The following is a 12,178-nucleotide window of genomic DNA, read 5'->3' as shown; positions in this document are numbered from 1 at the left end:
TGCAATATTTTGTCCCCCCCTCTAGCTGATGAGTATGTTTGAATTTTGCTTGAGAAATATATCTAAAATGGAGTGTCTATGCCCTATCTGTAAATGTGCAGGATTATCACAATCAATTATCTTGGTAAGCAATAGCAAAAATTATCTTTACAGCATATAAAATTTCTTTGCTGTTTAAATAATGCTTAGCACATTACACTTGAATTTGAAATCACTGTCAGATTTCATTTCTGGAATCCATTCAATTGCTAATTTCTTCCCACTTCCTTTATCTTGAGATATGCTGAGCCAAAAAATATAATAGAAAACAAAATTTCAGTTGATCACTGCTCCTCTGTTTGAGCTACTCAGAATCAGCTTTCAAAGCAGAGTACCATGTATTGACTACAACAGAAAATCTATTAAAATATTTAGAATCAGTTTTCTGATTTGCAGAAGGTTCTAAATTTTAATATCTATTTTATTTTTCTTTTAAATTATTAAATGAAAGTGTATTCTACCCAGTCTGTTCTCCCTTCAGTATTACCTTCTTAAATTATGGTTTTTAAAGTGTGGTGGCATTTTCTCATTCCCAAAATTAAGTGACTTTGACAAAAATCTCAGAATCCCTTTCATGATCATAAAAATCTATTAACCATGAACATTTTAAGTTTTAGGAAAGATAGAGAAAAATTAAAGGACTACTAAAACTTAAGTGATCCAAATATAAGCATACTGGCTTAAGAGCTTATTTGACAAATAGTCTATTAAACCTATTCTGAAAAAGAGAAGTAAAAATATTTTCATTCATCCTGATCTATTATAACTTACATTATCTGACATACATGAATAAATTTGCTATAGTACAAACACATGCAATGGACAATGCCATGACTATATTAGCAAGTAGAGGTCACTTCCTTCAACTATTCTTGTTTGCTCCATGCTTTGTTCTTAATGAAAAATTAAGGCTCTTTGGGTGACATGGGTTTTAAGTCCTAAAAAGAGAGAACCTAACTATATCAAATCAAATTAGGACAACTAATGAACAACTAAGATGACAAAGCATAAGAGAGATGAAAATCCTATAACATCTATAACAACTAATCAACAACTAAGATGACAAAGCATAAAAGAGATTAAAATCCTATAACACCTATGACAGGCTGTATGAAGACGGTGTGTCAGATAACCTACAGTCTTTTCATGCCTAGGATCATCAATAATTGAGACCTAGCTAGAACACACCACATATTCCTGTCAACCAGGCTTTCTTTCCTTTGAAAATCCAGTCTGTGAAAGAGACAAGATGAAGGAAAGAAGAAAAAGCATGTACTGGGAAGCATCAGTGATACTGAAGGTAGGATCTGTTTCCAAGATCTGGGAGTAAAAGGGTTCCCTGGCTCTGACGCAGATAGGAAGACCAGGTGATGAATTAAAGTGCAAGCTCCTCTATCCCGATGCACACAGGTCTTGCTAGAGTACAATAAAAGCATTTCTATAATAGTTTAACAACACTTTCTGTATTCCTTCTACAGCAATGCATTTATTCATGTAGACTTCACCAACTAAGGTCTCTGCAATCATTGTCCTCAAAATTAGACAAGCTGTCATTCCAGAGGAAAAGAAACAAACCGATCAACAAAGCAAACAGACCAAAAAGAGGGATGCATGTGCAAGCGTTTAATTTAAAACCTTCATCTAGGGAACATAACTGTATTATTCCCACTTAACAGATCCTAGGCTTCCTTAAGATACAGAATGTGCCAAGAAATTCCATATAGTTCTAGCACTGCCTTGAGGTAAAGCAGCATTCTGATACACATTTCTATTGATAAAATGAAGGAAAGTACAATACCAATCTTCACTACAACCAGAACATATTTCATATTCCCAGTCAAAGCTCAACCACCAATTTCTTTCTTCTGTGTTGTCAAAGCAGCTTACAGCGCTATTAAAATGATGTGTTATTGTTTTGTAAGTGTTAGCACTTACATAACAAGTTAAGGCTTGGAAACACAGATGGGTTTCCATTGTACAAAAGATCAGCTTTTAGCGTGATAAATAAAGGCCATGGACTCCCTTGTGTAACAAGTAGCATCACCATCAATACCAGGAAATGCAGCAGAAAGTAATATTTGAAGAACTGCTGAAGGTTCTGACAGCTGTAGCTTACTTGCTGCACCTCCTTTTAACATGTTCTAAGTGAAACTTTAATAATGATTAAACTCAATAACCACCATTCAGGATACTCTCTTACCACTCCAGTGAACATTTTCACTGCTTTTCCTCCCCCACTCTAAATCAAATAGAGCTACATGGCACATCAGAAGTAACAAAATTGTTGCACACTACTAGTTCTTCTAGTGCATGTATAGCACTCATTAATGTACCTTTATAAGGAATATTCTGGGTTTTAAAAAACATGCATGAAGAAAGCTCTACTGGTGACTGTATTTAAAAGCAGAACGTCATATAAATTTAGGCCTAGCATTTAGGTTAAGAATGTATGTTGTATAAAGCCTAGTATAAACAGCAACAAAATTACTTTTTTTCAATTGGAAATTCCCTTTTTAAAGAAATCGAACATTTTTGTATTATCTGTAATTCACAAACTCTCACTTCCTGTGACTGCATGAGAAAAAAAAAAAAGGTGCAAAAGTGATTATAAATAACACTAAATGAACCAGTCCATGCTTTTTATCCAACCTATGAAATGTAGATGTTAATAGCATTAATGATAAATGGATTAGGATTAACTGTATCAATTAGCTATTATTAGTATTACAGAGATAATGACATACTGTCAAATAGAAAGATGATAAATCAACTGTAAATTCTGTAAATGAACCTCCAATCTGTTCTACTTCTAATCAAGCAATAATGTATGCTGGTTTGCTTTCTTTAAACATTAGGAGTGGAATTATAAAAATGTGGAGTACAGAAAGGTATGGTGGTCACTAACAGGAGAAGGTAGAAAAGAAGAATGAAACAAATGATAGTGCATGCAAAATTTAATTACTGATAATCTGTTAGGAATATGAAAATTCCACAAGTTGAGAGATCCTTTGAACATTTAAACCTTGAGCAAATCTAAAATTACTAAAAATAATTTCACATTATTTTTGCTCTCTTTTAACCTACCTCTTTTTTTTCTCTACTAACTGTCTGCAGATCTCCTGCCACCGGCTATTCAAACTTTCCAGTTGTTCCTTCAGCACCTTAGCATCTGCTGTGGATGACTGCTCAATAATCTCTTCACCAGCTACATTCAATGTTTTGACAACAGTTTGCTGTCTCCCAATGCCATCCTGAAGCTCCTGCAAAATACGCAACACATACACATATTCATAAAAATGTCAACCATGAGACAAAATGCTTCATCACATAGTGGCCAGATGGAAAGTTTTTGCTCTCCTCTGAATTCCAAATGAAAAATCCAAAGGCTAGCAGACAGAAAGACATCTCATGTTTTTATAATAAGTACCTTTCAATGCATCTCTACAGCCTTTTTTCCCCTCCTATATTCTTGTCTGCTAGAGATCATTACAGTAATATTCTGCGAATGAATCAATAAGTAAAACTTGTGAGCAAATTTACTTCTACACCCCCAAAGGTATACGCCATGTTTATTTAATAGCCTGTGAAGCACTGTAAAATTTAAAGTGCACAGTGTCTGGACTTCGTAATAGCTATCAACACTAATAAACAATGTCGAGAAAGCAAAGACTGATGTAATTCTAGTGATTCTACTAAAGAGCACCTTTGTCTCCATGTCTATGAAGCCTGATAATCCAACCCCTCATGTTTTTTTGAGGGTTTTGGTTTTTTTGGTTGGGGTTGGTGGGGAACTACACTTCCAAAGAAAGTATTACTTAGATTTTTTCTACTTACACAACAGAATGAAAAACTGCCAAAAGATAACCAAGATGGACCATTTTTCAAGTTTTACTAAACACATTATGATACATTTTCTACACCCTTTATCATTAAAAAACTATCATACCTGTAGCTACCTTACCCCATGATTAAAACCAACACAAATCTGAGTCTGTAGCTTAGATTTTTACACTGTATGCCTGTTTAGGAAAAGTCATATTTATAAATAAGGTAATAAATCTTTTCATATTTTTAGTCATCAGTAGAGCATGAGTACGTTTTTCCTTGTATTCCTCAAAATGTACAAGCAGGGAAGTGTAAAATCATTCTCCACACCTCAATTGCCAGCTCCTAATTCATTAAACTGCAGAAAGTCAGTTGCATGTCCTATCCCAGATTTTGTACAAATTTTACACAGACTGCTTGAACACCAATACCAGTACAACCTGGAGCCCAGAGATCAATGTCAGCTAGGCACTGCAGCATTTACCCATAGTCAGGGACAGAAGTTGTAGCTCGTTTTATTACACTTTGCTACGATGAGTAAAGCTTTTCTGCTGGATCCTAGCAAGCTACAATGGTCCAGTCATGGCACATCAAGAAACCTGCTGGTCCAAAGTGTCCCAGCACAGTTCACTTTGCCTGTGGAACATTTAGGAATTTAAGATAACATTGTAGCAGAAACTGCAAGATCTTCTAAGACCAAGAAAAGCCCCTTTCTTTGAGGTATTAAATTTTCCTGTCTGTCTATAATGCACGTTAATATAATAATATTTGGTCCAACTTTTGGCTGTTAATATAAGGTACACAGTTTACTATTAGGAACTGACAGCAGTAATGGTAGTTTGTCTAAATGCAAATACTGCCTATTATTTTGAGGCTGAAAGGTCATTGGTTTTTCCAGTGCACACCTCAGTTTTGGTAATGTCCAGCTTAAAATTAGTATCTATTTTTTGTACACATTCACTGTATTTCACATTAATTTCAGCACTAGAGCCTTTGCATTATGCAGTAGGGAGTATTACACAGTAAATCATAACACTAAGATGTATAGTCTTAGGAAAAATATATCAGAGTAAGTGGCTTATTTCCAGCCAGGCATCTGAAACAGTTTTGCTACTGCATGCACCTGTATGAGCTTTAGATCCATAGCACTTACAGAAAAAATAACTTGGAAGAAAGCTTCTACGTACACACAGCATGACTGTTCATTTGGAATATGAGATCGAGGCAAGGAGAACAAAGAAGGGAAATTTTGCTTCCTGAATGCCAAAGGTTTTTAAAATTAAAATTTGTAGAATTGTGGTCCTCTCTGCACCAGCTTTTCTAAATTACATAAGTAATCACCAGTCAGTACACCATTATAAAGTGAAATGCTAATTAAAAGTCCATTTAAATATTCGGAGCCCCTTTCCTGCATTCACAGCATCTTAAATTCTCCTTCCCACAACATACACAAAAAAAAAAAAAAAAACCCACCAAAAAACCACCAAAAAAACTATTACATGATTTCCACACTTATTTCACTTACTTCAATTGACACAGAATTAAGCAAGGGAATTTTCTGATTTATTCTGTGGCATATTACACAACAGGACTTACGAAGTAAAAAAAGAAAATATCTAGCTCAATGGTGGAGATGGTCTTCGAACTTACAATCTTTAATGCCAAAATGGGAACCTTGCGCAGGATATGTAGGAAGAAGTGTGAACTTCCACCAGAACACAAGAGAAGGCTTCTGGCCATCTGGATTTCCAATCACCTTAAAGAACCCAATTTGAGAGTATTTTTTTTTTCCAAGTACTATATGCATTTGACATTTTTCACATAATTAAATTGAAACACATGCACTGATGAAGTTCGTCTAGATTCCACAGCCTAAGAAAAAGTAGATTTTTCTTGATACCGGGTACTTCACAAAGCACAGCAACCTATGAAGACATTTAGTTTTATTTATGTATAATATGTATGTTATGTATAAGTATTTATGTATAAAGGGGACAAAAGTGTTTTTAACTGTTTTGCTGAAAGTCGTCTTGTCACACACTCATCCCAGAGAAATGAGACACAAAGATGCTTTTCACACTTTACAGTCAGTATCTAAAATTTGTCAACAGCTTAGATCCCTATTCATTGCACTTCTATCCTTGCCCCACACCTGCATGAGGGCAAGGTACTGTGAGCCTGGAAGAGGTTGCCTCCCATGGCCTTACAGCTTAAGATGCTACAGAAGGAATATTGACATTGAATCTGCTTCTTGTAGTTTCAACTGACGTTTCACCCCTTTATACAGAAATGGCAAAGCAGAAGGGCACATTGCCCTTTAGATTCCCAGCTTACTCAGAAGGCCATCCAAGATAGCCATACTTGCAATTATACAGTTTTTAATAACTTTATGAACAGTGAGCAAATCAACTTAATTAAAAATGAAAATTTACATATTATTACAAATAAAACAACTCAGAAAAGACAAGACTTCATACACAGAGCTAATCACAAGTAGTTGGTTTAGTCATAAATTAAGCATTAATCAGTCTTTACCCACTTACCTAAATGGGTACCAGAATGCCATCATTTCTTTGACTTTATTTGTTATTTCTTAGTTAACTTGTACATATATCATGCAAGTATTTCTGCAATCTCATTTCCTCTTGTCAACAAATGAAGTAGCATTTTACTGTTAATCAGAAATTATTCTATAAGCAATCTTATCAGCACTTTCCTCTTTTCATTGTAGTAGACAAATGTGTTTAACAATAATTTATTGTTATGGAAAAGCCCTATAGCAACACGAAGAAATACCACAAACAAGCTAATTTCTGTCAGAGACACTAGCTGGAAGAAAACGTTTTAAATATTGTATTGCCTTTCATTAGTTTAGGGTAAGCTACAGATCCTAAATGCATGCAAGGGTGTTATGCACCACTTTCAGAAATCTGTAGTCTTGAATTTGTCATTAATATGCTATTCTTCAGTCATTTATATAAATTTCTCTTCTTTCATTAATTGTATAAAAGCATAAGGTGGACATAAAAGTGTATCTACCAAAATGCAACAATATAAATCAGAGAACTGTGAAAACATTTGGTGAAAAACTAGCCCCAAAACAATTTGCTAGCATTTGGTTACTGGAATTAATTTATCCACTAAGACTATGTACCTCTGTTCAAGATTCTATTAGAAATAAGGAAGAAATTAATTTTCCAAGCAGTTAATTGACATAGATTTAATCTGGAGAAACAGTACTGGCACTTTGTTAAGATTAAAACAATCAACATGTTTTGTGGTATGTGTTTTCTAGCTGTTTTGTTACAAGCAGCTATGCAATCCTCATTGTTTTGTGTGCATTTTGTTTCTTATCATGTTATTATTATGAATCATGGAATCTCAGGGCAGCTGACAGAGATGGAGGAGGCGAAAAACATCAAAAAAATTGAAGGCAGTGTTTGTAAGGAGTTGACAATACTTTAAAGGCAAGTGCTTTCTTTTTAGCATAAATTATAGAGGTTATTCTGGTTTGAATGTTTCTATCAACTCTGTGAAAAGAGCAGCACTTGAAAGAGTTGGCAGTAGGCTCTGGGCAGATTCTACCTATAAAGCAGGACTGGGCACTGTTTGTCAGTTTTACTGGGTTTGTACATCAACGGTACTTGAGCAACCAAAGGAAAAGACATTGTTGCAGACCTGTTTCTTGAGTACATTAAATACTGTAAAATAACAAGGAGATTTCATTCTCACTTTAACTAAAATTGTTAATAAAATATTTTTTGGTGTAAGCAACAGTGTGGGTACAGTGTAATTCCACAATTGTACATTTTAAGAGATATACAACTTCACATATTCTGATAAAAGCTTCTAATCAGAAAGAGTCACAGATTTGTTCAAAAGTTTTGATATCTTCCAGACTTTATGCCTTGACTAAGCTTTTTCCTTCTAGAAACAGTGACAAATTCATTCCTCATAAAACAAGGCATAAAGGCTGAAATTACTATATTTTACTTATACAAATTCTTCAGTCTAGTCTGCTGTCCTTCAAAGAGCAGTAGTATACTACACTTCAATAGTCTAGTAACTTCACACTTCAGCTTGCTACAGTAATTCCAGGTTCTTGTCACTGCTGCCTCAACGTTGTCTCAATTTTCTTGCTTCTCAGGATGATTCAACTTGGAGCTTAGATATTGACGCTTGAAAACCTTCTGAATGCAACCGCTGAGTAACTACAGTTCTAAAAGCTGCCTGCTAACCCTGCACAAAGACATTCCGAAAATGTGCTTTCCACTTTTGTCTTTGCTTTCCTTTATCCTTGCCTGGACAAAGAGTTACAAAACTTCATTGGTTTTGTGTGACAAGGCTTTGGTAGCTGGTGGGGTAGAGGGGTGGCTTCTGCGACAAGCTGCTAGAAGCTTCTCCTGTGTCTAATGGAGCCAGTGTCAGATGGCTCTAAGATGGAACCACCACTGGTCAAGGCCAAGCCCATCAGCAACAGGTGAAAACATATTTAAGAAAGGGGAAAAAGTTGCTGTGAGATAGTACTTGCAGCCAGGAGAGTGGAGTGAGAATCTGTGAGAGCAACAGCCCTGCAGACACCAAGGTCAGTGCAGAAGGAGGTGAAGAGGTGCTCCAAGTGCTGGAGCAGAGATTCCCCTGCAGCCCGTGGTGCAGCCTATGGTGAGGCAGGCTGTCCCCCTGCAGCCCATGAGGACCCACAGTGGAGCAGGGGGATGCCTGAAGGATGTTGTGACCCCATAGAAAGCCTGTACTGGAGTAGGCTTCTGGCAGAACCTGTGGCCCTGTGGAGAGAGGAGCCCACACTGAAGCAGGTTTGCTGGCAGGACTTGTGACCCCGTGGGGGACCCACATTGGAGCAGTCTGTTCCTGAAGGACTTCACCCCATGGAAAGGACCCACACTGGAGGAGAGGAAGAGTGAGAGGTGGAAGAAGTAGCAGAGATGAAGCGTTATAGATTGACAAACACCCCCATTCCCCATATCCTGGGTTGCTCACGGAGAGAAGGCAGAGAAGTTGGTAATGAAGTTGAGCCTGGGAAGAAGGGAAAGGTACGGGGAAGGTGTTTTTAGGTTTATTCTTATTTTCCTACACTGATTTTGATTGGCAATAAATTAAACTGATTTCCCCAAGTCAGGTCTGTTTTGCACATGATGGTAATTGCTGAGTGACCTCCCTGCCTTTGTCTTGACCCATGAGCCTTTCATTATATTTTCTCTCCCCTGTCCAGGTGAGGAGGGGAGTGACAGAGTGGCTTTAGTGGCCACCTGGCATCCAGCCAGGGCCAAGCCACCACAAAAGCACTCTGTGGGTCTTAAAAGCACTGAAAGAAAGATATATTATTGGTTCAGATAAGAGCTAACCTCGGCAATTTAGTCATCTTATTAAAAATTTAGGTAAACAGTATTGCCTTCAAATGCTGACACTGCAATCAGACTAGCTCCTTGTGGTTTTATAAAGATATTCATCAGATGATTAATAAAAAAAAATAATTAAAGATTGAAAGAATAAATAAAAAAACAATCAATAAAACCAAATGCATCTCTTTCCCATTATTTTCAGTGAGATGTAATTGTTAAAATGTTAAATTTACATTTCGCATCTCTTTCTAATGTGACATGAAATTGTGACGAAAGTCATTTCAGTACTAAACTGTAAAGCACATGACCAGAGGTCTATTTTGTGTTTCTAACCCAAATTACACAGTTGCTTCTTATTGGTATATTAATTCAATTTAATTTTAAAACTGATTTAGAAATACTGCAAGGAAAAGAAGAGCCTTTTTTTTCTGCAAAAACTCCACTGCTACTGCATACTAACTATAATGCTCTAAGTTAAATACATAAAATTGAACTGTAAGTCCAAAATCCTACTCACTGATTTTGTAGAACATGTGTATGCCACTGAAATATATTAATTTCCATATTGATGTAACACCAAAATGCAAAGACAAACTTCTGTCAGGCAACTTTTCCATTTACCTCCACACATAATACTACAAAGTTGGGACTGTGGCCTAATTTGATACCTTGTTTAATCTGCAATTTCCAATATTTACAACATTTTGATATTTTACCTGCTCTGCAAAGCTATAACTGAGCAAACAATGTCAACGATAAGAAAAATTGTGTCCTCCATCTTTAATCTCTTTCCAACTATCACAAATCAAGATACTCACATAATAGGTCCCAGCATTTTAAAAATAACAACACGGCCTAGTTTCTTCAAACATAGCCTATTCTTAAGTTTTCAAGGACATCAGCAATACTGATGGAATTACCTTAATATCAGGCCAGCTTTTTTAGCTAAAAAAGTTATTTCAGTCCAACTCAATGTGAACACAGTTCATTTTTGGGTTTTTTTCTGCCATGTTTAAATCAACTGTTTTTTCTTCAGTTAAAAGCAGATAATTATTACATCCTTACCATTTCATAGCTTTTCCTGATTATTACAGAAATACCCATACCGTTGCATAAGTCATTTCCTGTCTACCTCCTGTGCTTCAAAACCTAGAAAACTTCAATTCGCTTTCCTATGGAAACTATACCTTGAAAGTGCCAACCCCTAGTTTTTAACTCAGCAGCACTGAAGTAAGTATGTGTGCCTCAGCATCCTGTTTTCCTTTCAGTTGTGATATTTAATCTGTTACATATTACCTCTTTCTTTTTAAATGACTGGATTGTCACTTGACAGTGCCTCTGGCTATGAAAAAAAAAAAATCCATTACATAAAAGTAGAAGTCTGGAAATATTGAACAAGATACATAAATTGACTCTCTAGTGCTGGTCATTTTTAGTCTCTCAGACAAATACCGTAGATACCACCCCTTTCAAACATTTGGGAGACTATTTCTATAACCCCAAATGTCCGAGTTTTCATCCACATCTTTCACATTTCATTTTAAAGCAACTTAAAATAGTAGATACATTTTTTTTTAAATCAGAAAATTCACATGTATTTGTTCTACATCACTAACGTTAAAAAAAAAAGAAAAAAAAAAAACAAACCACAGAAAGCAACTTATCCATGAGAGCTATGAGAAGTGTTTATGGATACTTCTTTATTCATGGAAAGCACAAAATCAGTCATGTACCAGATAACATAGAAACCCCCACCACTAATCATGTTGTGCCTGCTTGTAAGAAAAAATAATGGCAAAAAGATTTGGAGTAGCGGTCAGCATACACTGACTTCACTGCGACTGTAGCAAGTCATAAAGGAATACATGTATCCTGGGCAATAACCAGCCTGCAAAAGTGGCTTCGCAGTTGTGAAGGATTACTGTGATCGGTAAGATGAGTTGGTTTAGGCTTGCAGCTGTTTACATGCACACAGCTTCAAGCGCATACAGACAGCTTCAAGTGCAAAGCATGTAAAATGGTATTAGGCACCATGTACGGCCTCACTTAATTTACCTGTTGTATACATCACTGCATTATGGCCTTGCATTACAACAACATGAATAAACCACAGGTACTAGTTCAATGAGATAATCTAGGCAAAACTAAAAATAATGCCTGAAATTTCCCTTAAGTTAAAAACAGAACAACACAAGCCAAGCCAGCAGAAATACTCATTCTTTCAAGAAGAGGAAATAGTCTGATTACAGTAACAAAATTATTTCCCTGCCTTGTGCTAGAAATATAATATAGCACAAGGTCAACTGTCTTGACCTAAAGACAGACCCCAAAATCCCTAGAAAATCATTTACCAGAGGATTTTGGCAGTCAGAATTAATTGCCTACCTTGTGCTTCTCTTCCTTCTGTCACCATTAAGGCAGCGTTTGCCCCAAATCTTTGAGCAAGGTTAACTGGTGGGAGAATGTTAGTGGCAAAAGGACAGACAACAAACCAACTGGTTTGTAAGCACCTATCACATCCTCTTCATTCTTTCTCTGTTTTGGTTTTGCTGGTCCTTCCTTTGACTTTCCACCAACTCTAGATTCCTCAGAGCTGTTGCTTTAGCTCCTTTAGTGCTGAGGAGAGGCTTTCTGTCCCAGTCACACTGTATTAAAGGAGACTTGGCTTTACCCCCTGCAACCACCAGTGGGGTGTTTCTGTACCCCTGCTAAACACTATTTTCTTCAGTATCTAACAGATTTAGCCTGAGTATCCATCTTGTTCCTTCTTCAGAGCATAATTATAGCATTTGGGGTCTGATCTTTTATTAATTCAAATGCTTTCCTAAACATGCCAGTGTTGCTACTCAAGGGATATCTGATTTACATATTCCCATAATTTCATTTCTGATGGTTAAATTCATCAGCTTGCTTCAAAGTAGTTGATATCATAAACATAGCAAGACTTCAGGAAC

At 36.3% G+C, this 12,178-nt stretch overlaps 1 protein-coding gene across 15 annotated transcripts in view; it reads right to left on the bottom strand.

The window, feature by feature from the left end:
- Positions 1-12,178, bottom strand: part of DMD (dystrophin) — a 1,118,883-nt gene that overhangs the window by 426,298 nt on the left and 680,407 nt on the right. For all 15 annotated transcript variants that reach the window (XM_030475728.1, XM_030475726.1, XM_030475707.1 and 12 more), the window contains one exon: positions 3,124-3,299. In XM_030475728.1, the coding sequence (XP_030331588.1) occupies positions 3,124-3,299 (176 nt within the window). The remainder of the gene's footprint in view (positions 1-3,123; positions 3,300-12,178) is intronic.

The sequence above is a fragment of the Strigops habroptila genome, chromosome 2, assembly GCF_004027225.2.
Source record: "Strigops habroptila isolate Jane chromosome 2, bStrHab1.2.pri, whole genome shotgun sequence".
Classification (NCBI taxonomy): Eukaryota; Metazoa; Chordata; class Aves; order Psittaciformes; family Psittacidae; genus Strigops; species Strigops habroptila.
The sequence above is the reverse complement of the archived record's forward strand: the minus strand, read 5'-3'. Positions and strand labels throughout refer to the sequence as shown.